Source organism: Camelus bactrianus, chromosome 1, assembly GCF_048773025.1.
Source record: "Camelus bactrianus isolate YW-2024 breed Bactrian camel chromosome 1, ASM4877302v1, whole genome shotgun sequence".
In the NCBI taxonomy this organism is placed as follows: Eukaryota; Metazoa; Chordata; class Mammalia; order Artiodactyla; family Camelidae; genus Camelus; species Camelus bactrianus.
Window position 1 is genome coordinate 57,768,791 of NC_133539.1, and position 21,750 is coordinate 57,790,540.

Here is a 21,750-nt window from a genome sequence, read left to right on the forward strand (position 1 = left end):
GCAAGCCAGGTTCTCAGGTCTTCAGTAAATAAGGAGAGTGCCTGGGAGGAAGAGGGATAAAAATAGCAATGAAGGGCAGTGGGCAGCGTAGTCTGGTGTAGTCTGATGGCCTGGACTTCCCAGGAGCTGAGTTTTTGACATGTGATGATGTGTTTTACATTTTAAATTTTACATTTACATTTTACATTATATGATGCTTCATATATTTTAACAGATCATATTTTATGTAACACATGTTATGTATTTTATAAAACATATATAGATGTTATATATCTATAATATATAAATGTACATAACTGTATATATATTATATTTATATCCATAATGGGATCCATGGTGAGCATGAAATCAAAGCAAAGCTAGGCTTAACAGAAATATCATCTCAGCCATGTAAAGTCCTATAGAGCCAACCCTGCCCCAGTTACCATTTAAGGAGTGATCAGAGAAAACTGACCAGGATGTCAGAGATTGGGAAAGAATAGAGTTTCAAGAAGAAAGGCGGCCAACAGTGTAACATTCAACAGCATGGTCAAATAAGATGAGGTCTGAAAAAAGTTCTGTATTTGGCAATGAGGGGAAGTTTCAGAAGAGAGGTGGGGACAGAAGCTGAGGGTGCAAACAGTGATTGCTGCTTACTCTTTCAGAGAGTCTGACTATAAGGGAAAGAGAAATTAAAAGCAGCAGCAGAAGGTACTCCTCAAGTACTGCTGTGATGAAGGCGGAGGGTGGTAAGCAGGGTGAGTGCCCAGAGGCCAAGTTAACTGGAACTGGAGACTACACACCTGAAATGTCACCAGTCCAAATAATTGAATAATTTCCTCCAGGAGTGCTCACTCTGTTGTAAGAACAGATATGTAGATAAAAAGTAGATTTTGGGGGGATGAAAACTTGCATAAAGGGGCAAATTTACTGAAGTTGCTCAAAAGAGAAAGATTGAAAAAATGTACTGTCATTGTGTTATTCAATATGATAGTTGCCAGCCATGTGTGGCTATTTAAGCTTAAATTATTTAAAATTAAATAAAATGCAAAATTCAGTGTCTCCGTCACACTAGCTACCTATTAAGTGTTCAATGCAGCTGGTGACTACCATATTGGTCAGCACAGATATAGAACATTTCCATCATGGCGGAGAGTACTTTTGGAAAGTATCAAATTATAGGGTCTAAACTTGGTAGAGCTGACATCTTGATGAAGTTGAAGACCAGATGTAGGTAGAATAATCAAAAGCAAATCTTGGCAGAAGATACCTTGTGGACAGAATTAGGTACGCTGAGGTTTAAGATCTGGGGGCAGAGCTGTTCTTGGTGATAAGGTTTAGGGTTATGTCATGGGAAAGAGGCTGCTGAAATAGCCTGTGATGAAGATCTCCGAAGTGGGAAAGAGCAAAGAACTCTGAGGCAGGGTTGGTAGCAAGCTCATCTGTGCCAAAGTCACCCAAATTGACAGCAATAATTGACTGGAAAGAAAGACCTCGCATCTAATCCCTCAGTCTTCAGCGAGCAGGGAAGTAGCAACAAATGGTGCGTACCTGACAGCAGTGAGAGAAGAGAACACCTCAAAAGGGAAGAGTGTTGCTCAAGGCCCCCGTGAAGTATGGTAGAAGGAGAGCTGGCTGAGGGTTTAGTAAAGAAGGAAAATTCATGAGTACAGATAAGCATCATAATATGAGGAAGAGATGACTTTAGAATATATGACAGGCATTCGGGGTGGTGCTTGTGGAAGACTGAAGTTCCAGGTGGGGTCAAGACCTCACAAGGTTAGAAGACTAGTTTTTGTAAGACATCCAAATAGTATCTTGCTGATGAAGTCCTCAAGTATCCATTGAAGTAAATGCCCCTGGCTGATTAGGGAGGTATCTAGATGGATTCTTGAGTGCCTAGCTCCTGACACCAGCTTAGCAACCAGTTGTAACTAGAGCCAGACTATTTGTATCGCCCACGTGCTGGGAAAGGGAGAGACTCTCAATGCTTACCCACCCAATGGAACCCAGTGAGTCTAGCAGCTTGGTGGCCTAAGGTCAGGGGTCATACCAGGGCAGGACTGAAGACACTCAGGGAAAACAGACTTTGAGCTAAATCTTCCCCATATTGTCAGAGAAGCGATTAGCATGCATAGCTCTGAGTGATGTCATGGAAGGCAGTGGTTGGTAACGAACTATGGATGGTAAGTTGTGAAATACTTTCAATTCCACTCAGAATGGACTTCAGAGTGATTTCCACCCCAGGGTGAAGAGAGAGGGTTTGGGGAGGGATAGATGGAAACAAAATTTTCCTGTTCCGTCATCTCTGTTCCACTCTGGAGACAGAGGCAGAAATCCTCAAACTGAAGGTCTTATTAAAATGCAGATTCTGACTCAGAAGGTCTGGGGTGGGGCCAGAGATTCTGCATTTCTGGCCAGCCCCTAGGTGATGCCAGTGCCTTTAGAACACAGACCACACTTTCGGTTGGTAGGTGAAGAAGGGGGCAGTTAGATGGGTGGAAGAAAAGTCCCTTACAATCTTTGGGAGAGGAATTCTGGATCAGAGAAGCTGGACCCAGCTGTGAGTGGGAAGGAGAGGAGGCACTGTGAGGCTCTGTGGAGAAGCAACCTTAAATCAGGAAGACAGAAGCCAGAGGCAAAGTGGCTTCCAGGCCAGAGGCACAACTGACTGCTGAGTAATAATGTAATGTTGACCGTTAACTGGCAGAATTTTCAACTAAGTGTTTGGTTTCTCCATTAGGTCATCTGCCCTAGATCATACGGCACATTAGTGATTAAAAACAGCATGTTCCCCCAGAAATAGCTGCTAGAAGCTTTTACAATAGGCAGCACCCTTACATTATCATTCAGAGTTTAGCAAAGGTGTAGCAGCACCCCAGGAGTGCCTGGTAAGATAGTCACCGAACACAGTAAATCTTCTATAGGTCCCCCTTTCACTGTTCCAGGTACCCAGGTAGCTTCTCCTGCCTCCCTCCTATATGGGAATGCATCTTGTACAGAGGCTGCATTTCATACTTTCAAGGGCTTCACAGGGTTCTAGGGAGTGTAATGCAATGGGCAGTAATTCAAACGTGTGCCACTCTCACTGATGCCTGGAGTCTCCTTCCCGCAGAGTTCAAGACCACCACCAGCCCCCTTGATTATGCGTTCTCACTGGGCTACTCTGCACACAGCTCAAGTTTGCCAAGTGCATACCACTATTATTTCTCTTCTACTCCCTCTCAGAAGAGAAACCATTGATCAGATCAATTTAATTTCTCCTACTGCCCCTCAAAGAGCACCTCGAAGGAAACTCCTCTCATCTTCCTCACCAACCTATCTCTCCTCTCCTCCTTAATGTTAACATTCCTTTATTGAAGTCTGGGATGATAAAGCTTTATTTAGGACCCACCCTAACTCCCTCCCCAAGGTGATATCTCACTTCATATTAACTAAGAAACAGCATTTTCCCCCCATAACCCTGCACTTCTTACCCACCACTACTTAATTTCTTGGCCAAGTAGTAAGCAATTCTGTGACCCAGAATAGATCCTACAAAAATTATAATCAATCACATTTTAGGAGTTAGGTGACCCAAATCCCTTTCACAAACCCCAATACCCCATCAGGGATGAAAGCCTTTCTCCGAACTCTCTTAGTACATTCTCTAGGGGCTGCAAAAATTTCCAAGCACAGTGCATTCTGGGGAGAGCAAGTTTGTGGTACTTGGGGTTTCCCCGGTACTCCAAAAGTACATCCTCACCTTCCCATTTATGATTCATTTCCAGCATTTCATTCATGTACCTTAAATGTTCCTTGACCACCACAGTCCCAAAACAACCATCATATTTGCCCAGTTCTCTTTCTGATCCCTGAAAAGAGCTTAGAGAGGTCACAGAATAGAGGCCTTGGTTGACAATTTGTGTCATTTCCAAACTGTCTTATATCCTTGGGAGAGCTGGCCATGGGAGCAGCAGTCATGAGGGATGTTCTATAAAGGGAACTATCCAAATTTCAAAGATACTATTCCTGTGATGCCCAACCACTGAGGCATAATGAAAGGGGGGGGGGCTATCAAGCTTGTTATCACATTATCAGAAATCTTTTCCCCATAGCAGGCCAAGGAATCAGGGGATGGGAGGGGAAGGGAGAGCTTTTGGCCATGATGTAGGAGCCTGTAACAGCTACAGTGAAGAGAACCAACGTTCAGGTTATAGGAAGGTAATGGATGGGTGAATGAATTGTCTAACGCTGCTGGTTTTCCGTGTTCTGGGATTTAGATTCATAGAATGTAATACTGGAAAGAATCTTAGAACATTTTGTCCACCCCTTCATTCAACAGATAAGGAAACCGAGCCTCAGAGGAGTTGCAGTTTGCACAAGGCTACCCAGTTAGCTAGCAGCGAAGCGAGGACAAAAGTCTCCTTCTCCAGACTCCAGTGTACGCACAGTTCCAGGGTTTAACACCTAGTTCTTCAATATCATTACTGACAAGACAGAATCTGGGTATAGAGAGGAATGCAGTTTCTGGGCTTTTTCCCCTTGCCTCTTGTTTCTCCTTCCCCAATTCCCATCTTTCCTTTTATAGGTGCTGCTTCCTTGAAAAGTCAGGCATATTTCAACAAGACTGGAGACCTGCCATGCCACTTTACAAACTCTCAAAACCTGAGCCTGGACGAGCTGGTGATATTTTGGCAGGACCAGGATAAGCTGGTTCTCTATGAGCTCTACAGAGGCCAAGAGAAGCCTCACAACGTTGATCCCAGGTACATGGGCCGCACAAGCTTTGACCTGGACAATTGGACCCTGCGACTCCACAACGTTCAGATCAAGGACAAGGGCTCGTATCAATGCTTCATCCATCATAAAGGGCCCACAGGACTGGTTCCCATCTACCATATGAGTTCTGACCTGTCAGTGCTTGGTATGTAGTCAATGGCGTGTTCAGATCCCCCACCTTCTCAGATGAGACTGCAACAAGCAGACAAATATTTTGGGGGTAGGGGCCACCCAGAGAGAGAGGCAGCGAACAGCCTTTTTGGGGACAGTTCATTTGAAAGGAATGCAAGGCTTGGGAGTAGGGAACTAAAAGTCCTTTGTATTTTTTATAGTTCTAAGGGATCTGTAAGAATCTACTTTGGGGACCAACTAGAGCTAACTAAACCAAGGCAGTGTGGCTAAGTGAAAACCATGGGTAAATTGGCCATTATGAAGTTTATATGAGCCATATAGGTCTCATTCTCTTTTCATTCATTTTCTCCTTCGGTCCAAGATTTCTCATCTACTAAATCTTTGCCTGGAGCTCCTAGCACCAGAGTCAGCTGACTGATTTGGGTTTTCCCTTCAGCCTCCTGAAGACTGCTTATGACTTGTTGGTTGCCAACCATGAGCCCAGTAGACAGAAGGGAATTAACCCAAGGCACACAATCTGAAAGCTGACAAACCAGCTCCTCTGTTTTCCTAGGCCTTGAAAAACTTGTCACTATAGATTTTTTTTAATTACAATACAGTAAAATTAATTATTTTAATTTTGGTATACAGTTCTGTTAATTTGAACTATAGATTTACGTAACCAGCAGTAGAAACAGACTACAAATCATTTCAGCAAACTAAAAAAAATTTCCCCATGCTATACCCTTATAGTCATACCCTTTCCATACCCATAACCCCTGTTTTGCATCCTGTAGTCTTGTCTTCATGTGAATGTCACATAAATGAACTCATACAATTTGTAACCTTTTAAGACCAGCTTCTTTTATTCAATATAATGCCTTTGAGAGTCATCCAAGGTGTTGCATGTATCAAAAGTCTCTTCCTTCTTATTATTGAGTAGCATTTTTGTTTATCCACTCAATCCATGGAAAGATAATGAGTTGTTTCCAGTTTGGGGCTGTTATGAACAGAGCTGCTGTAAACATTCATGTTCAAGTTTTTGTGTAAACTTAAGTTTTCATTTCTCTAGGGCAGACACCCAGATGTGGAATTACTAGATCCAGATTAATTATTGCTAATGAGGTCTAAAGTAAGTAGCACCATGGCAATCCACCTTGTACAGGCCACATCACGTACAAGCAGAGTGCTTAAGTAATGTGTTGACAGAGCAAAACTTGTCGAGATGGCATACAAACCACTGAAGCGTTAGAAGTGGTATACTAAATTTTAAATTGGTATGTAGAACTTGCAGAGTACCTAGTGACTACAGAAGAGTAAGGGGTTCAGCTGGCAGACGAGGCCAGCCCCTCTGTTGCGCAGAGAGCACCTCACTGATTTGGGCAAGCAGGAAGTAAGCACGGCCTCAAACTCCATTTTTGAAAAATAAATGTGAGGTGGCCTGAGGCCTGCAGTTTAGACCCTGAGGCTTCCAGGTGTTCCTCCAGTGAGTTCCCAGATCAGATCTGGCACCTCATTATTTGCTGTTCCCTTCTAAATACATCTAAATTTAGACTGAATTTTTTTCTTTTTTGGTATCTCTATTCTGCTTTCAGCTAACTTCAGTCAACCAGAAATAAGTCTAATTTCTAATCAAACAGAAAATTCTAACATCATAAATTTGAACTGCTCATCTACACAAGGCTATCCAGAACCTCAAAAGATGTATACTTTGCTAAAAACTAAGAATTCAACCACCGAGTATGATGCTGTTATGAAGAAATCTCAAAATAACATCACAGAACTGTACAGTGTTTCTATCAGCATGTCTTTCTCCATCCCTCCTGAAACAAATGTGAGCATCTTCTGTGTCCTGCAGCTTGAGCCAACGAAGACACTTTTCTCCCTACCTTACAATATAGGTAAGCCTGCTTCCCCAGACTTTCTTTTATCTGGTGTATACACAGATGGTTAAGGTAGATCATCCAATGTCTTCTGCTTGCCAGGAAACCTCCAACTGGGCCATTTTATGAGACTGTCAGGAAAGATCCAGACAGAGGGCTCCTGTTTCATCTGAGTGCTACAAGGTCCAGAAGGCTATGAACTTATGCTGCACTTGAGGAAGCATGTTCTTGGCCCTGACGCTAATCCAGTTTTTTAGGCTACCTTTGGATAGAAGATTCTGAACCTTAGGTCAGAAAATGCAGGATTCCTCCAGGCTAGAAGTCTTCCATTCATTAAAACACATAGACACGCATGCATGCACACCATGCATGCATACAGAAATACAGCACTTGTTATGAGTACGGAACCATTCTAGACATTGTTGGTTGCAGGGGAGAAAACCAAAAGGTATAAGACATGCTCTCTGCCCTCAAGGACCTTCTAATCCTGTGATGTACACACGTGGTAAATTGGATTTTTAAAAGACTGAATTGGAATCTAAATTATATCCTGTGGAAAGATGTGACTAAATTTAAAAACAAGAGTGACTGATAGTAAGTTTTACAGGCATTCAGAAATAGGCAAGTTCCTTGAGGGTCAGTAAAGGCTTCCTAAATGACGTGTGACTTTATATTACCATACATTACTGAAATACTTGGGCTTGATAATGTGGTCAAGAGATGACAGGAACTCAAATTTGTAATGGCTTCCTGAACAGAAAGAAAAATTCTGAAACAGTATTCAGGCTTGGGAGGTGAGAGGGCCACAATCAATGAGTAGTATCTGCCACGCACTCAGGCAGTGGTGGTGGCACCAGTACCCATGGGTCAAGGGAACACAGAAGCAGAGATGCTTGTGGCATGTTGACAGTGTAGCACAGGGACCAGTCCCGCTGGAGGAAAGGGTGGAAACCAAGCAGTGTCCACTCACAGGAGCCTGCCGTTTTAGAGTCCTGGCTTTGCCCTGGAATACATCCACATTTGAAACATCACTCTTGAGGAGCAGAAACTGCAAGATTCTCTTCTGGAATAAAGGCAATCTGCACCCACACTGCCCTCACCAGTGCTTGTTCTGATCCCGAACACTCCCCCCACCCATCTGCCTTCTGCTTGCCTCGGCCTCTCCTCCAGCTCTTGGTCTGCCTCCTCCTAAGGCATCCATCCAGCTCCTTGCTCTATCCTCTGACTCTGATGCCCCCTCTTATCTGGTGCCTCATTGTTCAAACAGACAATCCCCGAGGCCAGTCCCTACCGGCCAGCTTCGCTGTACCAGTGAGCCAGTCCCCTCTCCTGGTGTTGGTTTCCTTCTGATCAGACACCTCCAACTCTTGAGAGTCCAGTAAATGGCGAGGTCACCCAGCCTGTCCTGGTTGCTTCTAGTGTAGCCTCTCTTGGCCTGATAGAAGCCTATCCCACACTGCCCTGAAGTTCAGCACCTTCCTGGATCTGACAACATCACCACACAGGACATGCCCTGCGGCCCTCAGCCATGGCTCCCACGGGCTACAAAGGAACAGAAGGAGCAGGGCCCTGCCACCGCTATAGTCCGTCAGGGCTCAGCTTTCACCTGCTTCTCACCTGCTGCCAAAACCTTCCCCGCTGCCAGCGGCTTCAGAAACGTTTCAGCTCTAGCTGCCTCAGGAAGACAGGGCTTGCCTCTCTCTGTCCCTGCTCTATGGCTAGATCAGAGATAGGTTAGGCCCTGCATCAAAGAACCCTTTTGGGTATCAAAAGATAGCAGTCTCCATATTAACAAGTATAATTGCCCCCCACCTTACTAGGAACTCCAAACAGGCTCACATGGGATACCTGGGACAGACTCAAAGTGTTGGATGTGGCCTACCATGCCAACCACTCCTTTTCTGAAGGTCCCAGGAACAGGACATGTGTCCACAAACTGTGGCTAAGCCAGTGGGAAGTCAGCTGGTCCTATTTTCCTGTAATTTGAGATTAACTACCAGAACTGTTTCCATAAATGTCTATGAAGTGGGCCACTCAGTTCTAAGTTTCCACCCCTTGACCCAAAGCCTGTTTTTCAACTTCATGGAAACTTAGGAGTTCTTATGCAAAGAAGTAAATCTGACCTCCCAGGAGATGATTCGGACTCTGATCACTCAGGGCATGAAGAGATGTCAAAGGTCTTCTAGTAGGTGAGATATGCTAAAAGCCATGCTTGAGGAAGTCCACTGTGATCTCCGTAGGAAAAACAAACAAAACTGGAGGTAGGAGGCCTGTGAGGAGGCTGTTATGTTTCCCGGGAGAGAGGTGTCTGGAGCCTGATCTAGAGATGATAGCGGATGGAGGAATTATTACAAGGGAAGCTTCGAGACCTGGGGCCTGATCACATAAGGGGCTGAGGAATCAGGATGCTGCCCAGATGACTGCACATTCAGAGCCTCAGCATAGGTACATTACCCAGATTGCAGAACCAAGGGCCAAGCTGACCCTCTTTTAGATCACAGTCATTGTCAGCCCGGCCTACAGGAAGGAAAGGCAAGGCAGCTCAGTCCAGGCATCTGGCCAAAGGCACTGGCTTGCTTCTCAGTCAGCTGCTGAGGCCCCGAGACTGGGACCTTCTGTGGCTTCACATGGTGGATTTCCGACTCCTCTGGCTATAGAGCCCTGGGGAGATGCTGGCATGTCAATAAAGAGAAGAGCAGTAATTATAAAGCTTTTATAATCAACCTGCCTGGCTGATTGAAAACTTGGGTTCATTTTTAGATGCAAAGCCACCTGTGCCACGTCCCCATGTCCCAGACCACATCGTCTGGATTGCAGCTCTACTTGTTACATTGGTCGTGGTGTGTGGGATGGTGTTCTTTCTAACACTAAGGAAAAGGAAGAAGAAGCAGCCTGGCCCCTCTAATGAATGTGGTGAGTCAGTGCTTGTCCTCTGCAGATTGTCACTTTGCAGCTCCTTCCTGATCAGCAGTCGTCGGGAGCTCGCTTGCGGGCTGAGCCCAGGCTAGCAGAAAGTCAGCAAGCGTTTGGAAGAAAAGGTTTCCTCATATAGGTGGGACTCAGCAGCTGACAAGGTTGCTCTGGATTTCTAGGAAAGGCAATGTTTCTAACTTAAGGTTTACAAATGTACTCCTGGTTTCCAGACAAAGCTGATGATTCCATGCTTTACCTACTTCACATCATGAAGTGACCGTGAGAATTCAATGGAGTAAAATGGTGACACTTACAAATGTTCATGATTATGGACCCGACGGTGGTCAAGCAGGGATGTTTGGTGGGAGTGGGGGAGGATTAGATGACCTTAAGATCTGCCTTCTCATCTCTAAAAGTCTAGGTTTCCTAAGAAGTAAGTTAGATGAATTATTCCTCACTGACTTTAAAAAAATAACATTAACTCTTATGGATTACCAAATATTATGTATGCATTACCAAATATACTGAAAATAAAAATCACCTATAGTTCTACTAATAAGAAAAAATGGTTAGACAGACAACATTTTAGAGTACATCTCCCAGATTTTTTTATGTATAAATCTATGTTATTTTTCCATAAGTGGGATAGTATTATAAACACTATTTTTCATAATTTGTTCCTTAACTTTGTTATACTAAATGTAGGAAGAAAATTTTCAGTGTCATTAAGTATTATTCTACAGCATCATTTTAAATGTCTGCGAGATACTCCATTATATGGATATACCTTTGGTTGTTCCCATAGTTTTGCTGTTGTAAATAGTACATTAAGCAGCTTCTCCATTGACTTCTGTTGTAACAGTGGCCTGTGTTTAATGGGGATAGGGGCAAAGTAGTCCCTGACTTTATAATAATCCCATGCCTGTTTGTGGTTTGGGCTGGTTTGGGTGAAGTTGTAAGATTAGTTTGGACTTTATCTCAGTAACTGCCTCCACTAAAAGTTTGGTTGGTGCTAATAATTAAGGTTACCTTCTTACTCATTTATCGTAAAAAGGTACAAGATGAGTAATGCTTCTGGTCAGCATTTTAAGATTTCACAGTACTGATTTTGAGATCCATCTAGAAATAGATGGAGGACATTAGTAGTCATTCATTTCATCCTGCTGTGTTTTAAAAACAGGAAATTTGGGAGTAATAATCCAATTTCAATACACTAATACAAAGCATATGGCAGAGCCATTCAAATCGCCAAAGTACAGGATATACTGAGAGATTTCTATGATATAAAGGTGTAAAATTCACAGCTCAGGGTCAGATAGTGAGATATATCATGCTGGTCCAGGCTTTGACTTTTCAAGGTGAGAGCTTTAAGCTTCTCTTTCTCTCAATCTCATTGCCATTTAGAATTAGCTAAATGTGCAGAAGCAACCTTCAACTTGAAAATAAGCTATCTCCTAAATTTACTTTCATGCTGGAATGATTAGCTTACAAACAAAACAAAGAAAAGGGATGGAGAAAAAGTGAGTAAGAATGTTTCTTCCCCTAATAAGCAGTCAGAAAAATTGAGGAGACTAGAGAAGGGAGTTAAAGAGGATGTGTCTATACACATGAGAGAGTTGGAAGGGTGTTCAAGAAGCTATCAGTTGCATTTGAGATGGTCAAATTGAGCTATGAGTGTTAAAAGGCAGAAGACAACAACAGAGCAGAGTACATATATGACCCCCTCCAAGAGTGTGTTAAAAAATATTGGTACAAAAATGTTGTTCAGTCAGATAGATAGTCATCTGTGCCAGTGAGTTTGGTCAGGGAACAGCCTTGATTTCATTGGTGCAGGGAGATGTACCAAGTAACCACCCATGTAGATATGAGATGTTTGTAAAATTGGATTCTGTAACTTCACCAATGGCTGCACTTGCTTTGTGGATACCCCCTGGCATTGGCTGTATGACAGGCCACCAACCAGATGTCCACCTCCTATACCCCAGAATCTATACCATGTTATCTGACATGGCAAAAGGGAATTTGCATATGTGATTAATGTACTGACCTTAAGATGAGGAGATTATCTTGGTAGACCCAATCTGATCATGTGAGTCAGAGAACCTTTCCCACCTGGATTAGAAAGATGAAATAGAAGAAGGAGAGATCCAAAGCTTGAGACAAGCTCAACCTACCATTGCTGCCTTTGAAGATGGAGGGAGGGGCCATTAGAAAGGAACGTATGTGGTCTCTAGAAGCTGGGGATGACCCTCAGCTGAGAGCTAGCAAGGAAATGGGGATCTCAGTGCACAAGAAACTAAATACTGTCAACAGACAGATATGGGAGCAGTCATGACCCATCCACAGAGACAAAAGCTTACTGATGAGTAGACATTTCTTCAACAATGGAGCTTCCTCCTAATCCAACATTAATCCTTTTCTCAAAGGAGACAGCCCTCCAACTAACTTTGTGCCAAAAGTCCTTTCCAGTGTTTGTTCAGTAATTATAGTTTTTCTACTCCTCAACCATACATATTTACCCTGTTTAGGTTGTTAAATGAATAAAAGGGAAATGCCATGGCTGTTCTAGCTGGTTTCTAATCTTTCTTCTCTTTTTTGTTTTGTCAAATAGAGCAGTTAAGGCTGTAAGAAACTGTAACCTTGAATTGCTGTCTTTTCCCAATCAGAAGTTACCCTGTCAGCTTACCCATTGGGGAGAAAGACTAAAATAGCTCCTCCTGAAGTTTTACTTCCTCATTTGGTTCTTGTGTGGCTGAAATGTGTATCTAACAGTGCCTTAGCAACCTACAATTTTTACAGCTTGCCTCCCTCCACCAAGTCTAGAAGAGTCTCAGCTCTTTTAGGAATGATTTCTTAAAGGCCAAATGTCTTTCCCAAAATAAATCATATTTAATCACCATTTAAGTGGAAATTTCACAGGGCTTAAAAACTGAAACTGCATGATACCATCATATCTACCCTTCAAAATGCTAAATTTGTAATCAAATCCAAAAGTTTAGAATCTGCCTTTTTATTGTCTGCTTTCATTTTAAAATAGAAGGTTTTAGTTTTTTGGTTTTAGGTTTTTTTTTTTTTTTTTTGAAATGTTGATGATTTTGTCATGGATATGAAAGGATAATATACTTATTTCTTGTTGGTATACAGACATCTGAAATACTGTATTTGGCAATAAGCACCATTATTTTTAAGAGGAACTTTGACAAAAATAGAACCTAACTGGATTTATAAAGCATCTGGAATCTCAAACAAGGAATAGCTCAATAACTGAGGATGCTTAGCTAGAAATAAAGCCTTGGGGAGGACACAAGTGCTGCCTTGAAATACCTGAAAACTGCCACAGGCTGCAAAGATCATTAACTGAGGCTCTAAAGGGCATCTCAACAGATAAAGGTTATAAGAAGGTATAAGGAAATAAGAGGGGCTTTTCTAACAATTAAAGCTCTTTTAAAATTACATAAAATACATAGACTTCTCCTTCCTCCCAGGAAGGATTAATGGCTACAGGAATTGCCTTCTGGCCGTAAACAACTAAAATCAGACAAAATACATGTAACAGCTGTTTTCAGACATTGGACAACAGGCTGCAGAAAACTGGAGTCCCTGAGAGAAGGGAAAAGATGAGGCGAGCCCTATGATTGCCCACAACTTACTGCCTGGAGTCAGTTTCTAGGCTGCTCTGAAGGTAGGGGGAGCCCTAACACCAAAACTAGAAAAAGACATTATAAGAAAAGAAAACTACTATCTCTTCCTGTGAACATAGATGCCAAAATGCTTTACAAAATTAGTAACTAAAATCTAGCAATATATTAAAAGTATGATACATCATGATTAAGTGGGGTTTATTCCAGGAATATAAGGTTGTTTCAACATCCAAATATCAAGCAATAAAATTCACCACATTGACAGACTAAAAAAAGAAAAAGCATGTGGATACAGAATACATGTCAATGGATACAGAAAAAGCATTTGGCAAAATTAGTACCCATTCATAATTTTAAACAAGAAAGATAAACTCCCATAAAAGTAGGAATACAAAGGAACTTCCTCAACCTGGCAACGGACATCTACCCAAATCCTTCAGTTAGCATCATATTTAATGATGAAAGACTGCCTTTGTCTAAGATCGGGAATAATTGCTTTTGTCTAAGATCACTGTCACTGCTTTTGTTCAGCATTGTACTGGATGTCATAACCAGTGCCACAAGTCTAGAAAAAGACAGGGCACACATATTGGAAAAGAGAAGTAAAACTTCTGTCTTTTTTATTTTTTAACAGATAACATGATCACGTTTGTAGAAAAGCCTAAGAAAACCATTAAAAGCTATTAGAACTGATTGAGTGTAGCAGGATACAAAGCCAATAAACAAAATCAATTGTATTTCTGTATACTAACAACAATTGGACACTGAAAAACATTAATACCATTTACAGTATCATTAAATAATATTAAAGGCCTTGGAATAAGTTTTTCAAAAACAAGTACAAGACCTGTATGTATACTGAAAACTAAAAAAAAAAAATTAGTACTGACAGAAATTAAAGTAGACCTAAATAAATGGAGAATTATGCCACGTTCAGGGTTCGGAAGACTAGATATTAAGATACCAATTCTCCCAAATCGATCTATGGATTCAATACAATATCAGTTAAAATCCTGGCAGGCTTTTTAGTGGAAATTAAAAAGCTGATTTTCAAAGTTATGTGGAAATGCAAAGGACCTACAATTGTCAAAACAATTCTGAAACATGAGAACAAAGACACAGGACTTACACTACCTAATTTCAAATTTTACTATACAGTGACAGTAATCAACACAGTATGACAGTGGTAAAAGGACAGGCGTATCAAGCAGTGGAACCAAAAGGAGAGTCAAAAAACAGACACATGGTTTTGTCAACTGATTTTGGCAAAAGTGCCAAGGTAATTCCATGCAGAAAGGTAATATTTTCAACAAATGGTACTGGGTCAATTGGATATTCACGTGGGAAAATATGAACCTAGACTGACAAAAAAGTAATTTGAATGGATCATAAACCTAAATATAAGAGCTAAAATTAAAAGACATTTGAAAGAAAACACAGAAAATTTTGTGAGCCTAGATTAGGTAAATCTTAGACAGGACACACAGTAAGGACAAACCATATTATAAAAAGATCAAATTGATAAATGGAACTTCATCAAAATTAAAAATTTTTGCCTTTTGACTTTGTTAAGAAAATGAAAAGTCAAACTACAAACTGGGAGGAAATGTTTGTAAAATATAAATCTGATAAAGGACTTAAAGCCAGAATATATACACACACACACACACACACACACACACACACACACACACACACATATACACACAGATGTGTATATATATGTGATACATGTGTATATATATCAGACTCAGTATTAAGAAGACAAACCATATAACAAAAGGCAGAGAGCAAAAGACTTGAACAGACGCTTTACATAATAAAATATACAAATGGCCAATAAGCACAGTCACACAGTTATAACGTCATTATCATTGGGGAAATACAAATTGAAGCCATAATGAGATACCACCACCCACTAACATGGCTACAATTAAAAGGATCGATAAATATGAAGTGTTGGGGAGGATGTAAAGCACTTGAAATTCTCACTGCACTGCTATACAACCCAGCAATCCTAGATAGTTAGCCATGAAAAAGAAAGACATATGTCTACACAGAAACACACACATGCAAACGTCCATAGCAGCTTTCTTCCTGATACTGAAAACCGGGCATCCTGAATTTTCATCAGTTGGTGAATGGATAAACAAGTGGTGGTATATTCATACAATGAAATACTGCTAAGCTACAGAAAAGAATGGACTACTGGTAACATGAAACAACATGGATGAATTTCAAAAGCACTATGCTAAGTCAAAGACACCAGGCACAAAAAGACTACACATTGTATGATTCTATTTATATGAAATCCTAGAAAAAGCTAAACTATTGTGACATTAACCAGATCAGTGGTTACAGGGGATGGAGTGGGAGGGGAAAGGAAATGATTGAAAAGGGGCTGGAAGGAACTCTGGGCTTATATAAATGTTCTATATTCTTGGTTATGGAGGTACTTTCATGACTGCATACATTTGTTAAACTCATCAAAATGTACATGGAAAAATAATTGGACTTTACTGTATTATACTTCAATAAAGCTGATTGTTTTTAAACACAAAGAGAACTGCCAAAAATAAGGAGTGTTCAAAACCATCAGGGGTGTTGTTGAAAGGATTCCTGCGGTCCCTAAATTCCTCCATGGACACCCAGGTTAACGACCCATGCCGTAAGACTCTGAGTGGGACAGTAGCACCATGACAACAGTCAGCCTAGAGGAATTTACACCCCAAGCTGCATTAGTAGGAAGTCCACACCAATAGTAACTCAGGCACTTGGAGGTCTAGGCTGCTAGAGATTTCCCACTTGAGCCTGTCTGTGTAACATTGTGTATTATTTGGTAGTGCCAGCTGGCTAACCCATTTAGGTATCAACATCTTCAAGATTTCCTTTTCCTCCCCCTTCTAAACCTTACTTTCAGAAAAGGATGGGAAACTTTTTTCCCATCACTAAGTGATTGCTAAAATTAAATGTGTTACACCTTCCAGTAGTATTTTTATTTTAGCAAAGAATAGAGCCTTAAGTGAAAAACCTATTCCCAACATTAGAACTTCAGGCACAACGAGTAAAGGAAGGCATTTACTTTTTGGATGAAAGAAACTCCTTCTCAGTCCCCATGAAACTGTATCAACAGAACGGTTTACTCTACCTATATGGCCACAATGATTTTTCTCTGAGTCCTAGGACTTAGGGGCCTCTTTAGACGCTCCCTCTTTTAGTATCTATGGGTAGTACATTTTCTCAGGTTGCTTTTGTCTCTTTCAGAAATCATCAGAGTGGAGGAGAGAGAGAGTGAACAGACTGAGAAAAGGTGAGTCCTGACTCTACAACATTGTTGAAAGAGGTACAATCCCCAGAGAGTCCATGACTTTAAAAATAGGCTTAAGTCTGAAGCATGCTGAGACCTTAGCATACATTAACTAAATGGAGAGGAAAAGGTAAGTGAGACTAGTCAGGACCTGGAGGGAAATACCCTAGCTATAAACGGATGGCACTGTGCCCAATGCATGATGCCCACAGGTCATGGCCAGCTCAGTATGGTCAAGTAAAAAATTAATACCAAAGGGGTCTGATGTGGTGAGCATGGGCTGCATCTTACTCACCACAGTAAACCTAGCACGGTGCCTGACCAGTGGGTGTCCCACATGTGTGGGCTGAATAAATATTAAGTGAGGAGTGACAGTATGTTCTCTGTAGCCTCAGTGTCTTTGCTTCTGCTTGGATTGTTCTGCTGCTGCTTCTTTACCTCATTCTTTAGATCTTGGCTCAAGCTGCACTTTCTTAAAAACCTTTCCCAAACTACATTATGTCAGCCTGTTATAATGTCATGTGGATCCCCGTGCTTTTTCTTCATAACACCAGGGTATAGTTACCTATGTGTGTAATTATCTTATTAAATTCTATAAGCTGAGCTAAACCAAACTCTATAGAGGTCAGGGAACATATCAGCTAAGCTCATCATTATGCTGCCAGCACCTAGCACAGTGCCTGGTATATAGTAGGTGCTCAATAATTTTTTTTTCTTTTGTTAAACTGCAGCAGCACATGTGTTTGAATCTATAGAAAGTAACCTTTTAATAGTACTAACAGTTTTCAGTAGTTGTAATTTTCATGGTGAATACTGGTTGAGTATTATAAGACTTACTTAAGAATTTATATAAGACTTACTTATAGAATTTATATCCTAATGGTTTGGTAGCCATATAACATGTTGAAAAGAAGTTTTGTGGAAAAGTAAACATTCATCAGAGCTTTAGTTTTTCTTACATTTGCTTTCAGCTGAGTAATAATTTAAGTTGCTTGATTTTTATTTATTTTTCATTTATTTGGCTTTCTTTCTAGATCCTTTACCTAGTCAAATCCAAACAACAGCACTTAAGTAACCCTAAATACAGCATAGGGGGAAATGTGTATATCCTTTTCTTTATATTAACTTTTGTTCACATATGAGGGCTATGGAAAGCAAAATGCAGTGAGATGCATTTTTTCTTTTATTTTAGAGTTCAAGCTTTCAGGTTTTTTAAATTCAGTTTATTTAAACTTAAAAAAAAAAGTTTTACTCATTTCTCCCAGCTCCCTACCCTCTCCACCTCTAGCAACCATCAATCTGTTCTCTGTATCTATGTTTGATTTTTCACAATTATTATCTATTCTTAGATTCCACATATAAGTGAAATAATACAGCATTTATCTTTGTCTTATTTCATTTAGCATAATACCCTCAAGATCCATCCATGTTGTTGTCACAGTTGGCAAGATTTCATTCTTTTTATGGCTGAGTAATATTTCTCTCTCTCTCTCTCTCTCTCCCTCTGTGTGTGTGTGTGTGTGTATGTGAGTGTGTGTGTGTGTGAGAGAGAGAGAGAGAGAAATTTCTTTATCCATTCATCCATCAGTGAACACTTAGGTTGTTCCCATATCTTGATTTTTAAATATTTGTTGAAAGACTGAATGTATGCATGAAGGACTCCACAAAGATTCTTGGTGATCTTTCCTTTCACAACATGATGCAGTCAGATTGTCTGTACATCCACCTGCTCCAAGAAACTGAGGAACTGGGCTCTCAAGAATATCAAGGCTCTGGTCATATAGTCATGTGCTCAAAGTAACTCTAAGTTAAAAGCCTCATCACAGAGATATGGTCATGACCCCAGGGTGCATAACCCCCAGTGTGCCCAGCACTTACCTGGATACATCAGCTGCTATGAGTCTTAGAATCCTGGATGGTGAGCCTGGGTGCAGAGATCTTGCCTGTCCTATCAGACCCAGTTCAGAAATGGTCTGGAAGAGCCTGGGGAAGGAAGGGCAGCAGGGAATCAGTCAGGCCCAGACAAAAATCAAAGACAGTTCTCTCATCAGTAGTTCGCTATTGCAGTGTCCCCCTATATTCTGCCCTATCACTGAAATCTAAAAAGAGGAAGTGGCTCTACTGTGAAACCTGACCAAACTCCTTTTTCTATCTTTCCAGAGTAGAATTCCACGAACCTGAGAGATCTGATGAAGCCCAGGGTGATGTTAACATTTCGAAGACAGCCGCAGGCAACAAAAATGCTACACATTTTTAATTAAAGAGTAAAGCCCATATGACTCCGTTTTTCATATGCTTTCCTTTTCAAGTTTTGACTGACCTTCTTCTTGTCTCTCTAAACCTTCCCAGAAGGCAAGAAAATATTACTATTAATAATAGCAGGGGCTGCAGGACTCCCTCTAAATGAAACAGCCTCCCTGCCTATGCCAGGAGCAGATTATAACTGTTTCCTTTCGTTTCAGAGCACACTTATGGGCCAAGCCCACCTAAATGATTCCTGGCTCAGGAATCATGTGTAAGATTCTCACTTTCTGTTTCAGATTTGGTCTCCTTTCCTAATTGTATAAATTATGTTTTGTGTAGAGCTCCCAATTCCTGGAATTGTGGCTTTTCTCTAAATTCTCAGGCAGTGCTTCATTCCATCTTGGATACCTGTGACTGAACAACTACCTCTTCAGTCTGGGTGGGAGTTTCGTGTTTTATGGCCTCAGAGTGTTAATATTAATATTCTGAAATATAAACAAATGTGTACTGTAATAATGTGCTTAACAGGAAAGTCCAGCCTCTGCTAAGGAGTTCTTGTCCCTCTGTGAGGGTAGTAAGGAAAGCGGGGGCCCAGTGTGCTAACAACAACGAGCAAACCAACTCAAAACCTGGGAAATTAGGAGAGACGGAGAAGGAACCAGTTCTGTAGACCATTCCTATCTGGGCTATTGCTAATAGTGAGGAGGATCCACCTGCCCAGGAAGCTACTGCTAAGCCTTAGCAAAGAGCACTGGATAAAGCACGAGAGTGCTGTGCATCATAAACCCTGCTTCTTTCTCGGAATGAAATGACTGATGTCTTGGCCTGGGACAACTGTGCAAGAGCCAACAGAGAGACCTCAATACTCAAAAGGGGAAAAACAATGAAAGATCTTGACCAATAGAGATACGCATGAATGTTCCGTCTGTTCAGTCCTTTGACAAGACTTGGGACAAGCAACAGATGGACAGTCTGTCCAAATGGACATAAGGCCAACAGCAGTTTCCCTGGAGGTTGGTGAGGAGGTTTGATGGTAGCCAAGTTGTTGTGATGTTTCACCTGGCTGGAAGCAGAGCTGGGGAGGGGAGAGCTATCGTCTTAATAATGGGATGAATGCAAGGAGGCTTAGGACTCTTTCAACAAATGGCTGAGAGAGAAGGAGCTGGAGTGGAATTAGGAGAGCCAGGATGCAAATCACCCAGAGGCTGGCTCAGCCCACAGATGTCCTAAGGAGATCTTAGGACATTTGCCAGAAGAGGGCCAGCAAACTTGAGTCTGAGGACTGTCTATGTGATGTCCTCACTGGCAGGGAAACTGGGTGCAGGAGAGGAATATACTAGCTCAGTAGAAATGAGGTAGGAGACCCTGGCTTTAAGCAGCATCAAGGGACAGAGCAGCCTCAGTCCAAACCTAAAGAGAACTTTGGAAAGCCCAAGCTACAGAAATAGCAGTTCTTCTTACTGAACATAAAGGACCCTACAGGGTTGTAGACGGCTGTGCTGGCCATGCTTGTACTTGTAATATTACCGTTCATGTGCTCTGCCCTGCCCTTGTCTTTTGTTAGGCTCTAAGCATCTTGCTGTTTCCTAACATGTTTTGTACAGAGCTGTTACCAATAAATTTCTATTAACTTGATGTAAAAGTCTACATTTTCTTCTTCTATTTCAACAGGACTTACAGTCTGATATTACTCCCTCTATCCTCCTTATGGACATCCTTCCTCTTAACATCTCCAAGGTAACCCCACTCTCCAGTCACCTGGCTAAAAACTTCTGACTCATCCCAAACCCTCTCCTCTTCCCCTTCTCCTAACTACTGTGTAAGAAAGGTGGTATTTTGTGAATCTATATGTGTATCTTGGTAATGAGATGTATGTCAGGTAAGAGAGGTTGTTTCTGAGGACAACCGGGAAATCTGGAGTTAAGGAAGGGATACTTGCTTTTCAGTTTGTAATGTTTTATACTATGTAATGTGTGCTCATTATGTACATTAAACAAAAGCTTAGTATAAAAATTCCTTGAAAATACTTTGGTTATAAAATAAATGCATGTAATTGTATATTTGAATGTTGCTAAGAGAGTACATCTTGAAAGTTCTCATCACAGGAAAAAAATTGTAACTATCGTGTGGTGATGGATGTTAACCTATCATTTCATAATATATACTATATCAAATCATGTTGTACACCTACAAATACTACAATGTCATATGTCAGTTATATCTCAAAAATAAATACATACATACATACATATAAATGACATGTGAGAATAGCCAGGGAAATTCTGGACAGAAGAAAACTGTCCAGGCTCTGAAAGGGCAGGGATGCGTCTAATTTCTCACCAGTGGGTCCCAGGCACCTAAGAGGCACCTCAAAACTATTTGTTTGTTTAAAGATTGAATGAAACATTAACATGCCCTCTGGTGTAAACATCCCCTCTTTGTATATTAAATTTACTAGACCTTCTGTGTTTCAAGTCTGGGGAAAGAACTGCAAGAAAGGTTACAAGTGGTCATTAGGCATAGTTATAATAGTACCAGCTAACATTACTGGTATTTATTTAGTACCGGGCGCTCTTCTAAACCTTTAAACTCATTATCCCATTTAATCCTCACCATCTCATTTAATACCTCCTGTGACATAGGTATTGGGATATTATGCCCATTTTGCTGATGAGGAAACGTAGGCACAGAGAAGTCAAAGCGATTTACCCAAGGTCACCTAGTAAGTGGCAGAGTTGGGGAAAATTTTGTGAATCGTCACCCCTTTCACCCCTTTACTTCCCAGCCTGGTGTTTTCTGGCCATAGAAGAGGCAGTGTTTTGGTTGGTTACCCGTTGAGGGCCTACGCCCCACCTTACACTACACTCCCTCAGCCCGACTAGGTGGTACCTCTGGAAGACCCATCACTGAG

The 21,750-nt window shown here is 41.3% G+C and overlaps 1 protein-coding gene across 4 annotated transcripts in view; it reads left to right on the forward strand.

The window, feature by feature from the left end:
- Positions 1 to 20,474, forward strand: part of CD86 (CD86 molecule) — a 56,964-nt gene extending 36,490 nt beyond the window's left edge. For 3 of the 4 annotated variants that reach the window (XM_010970891.3, XM_074364523.1, XM_010970890.3), the window contains exons 3-7: positions 4,550 to 4,885; positions 6,447 to 6,752; positions 9,495 to 9,647; positions 16,553 to 16,598; positions 18,756 to 20,474. In XM_010970891.3, the coding sequence (XP_010969193.2) occupies positions 4,550 to 4,885; positions 6,447 to 6,752; positions 9,495 to 9,647; positions 16,553 to 16,598; positions 18,756 to 18,852 (938 nt within the window). In that variant the 3' untranslated portion in view covers positions 18,853 to 20,474. The remainder of the gene's footprint in view (positions 1 to 4,549; positions 4,886 to 6,446; positions 6,753 to 9,494; positions 9,648 to 16,552; positions 16,599 to 18,755) is intronic. The other variant, XM_010970892.3, reaches the window with a different exon arrangement.
- The last annotated feature ends 1,276 nt before the right edge of the window (positions 20,475 to 21,750 follow it).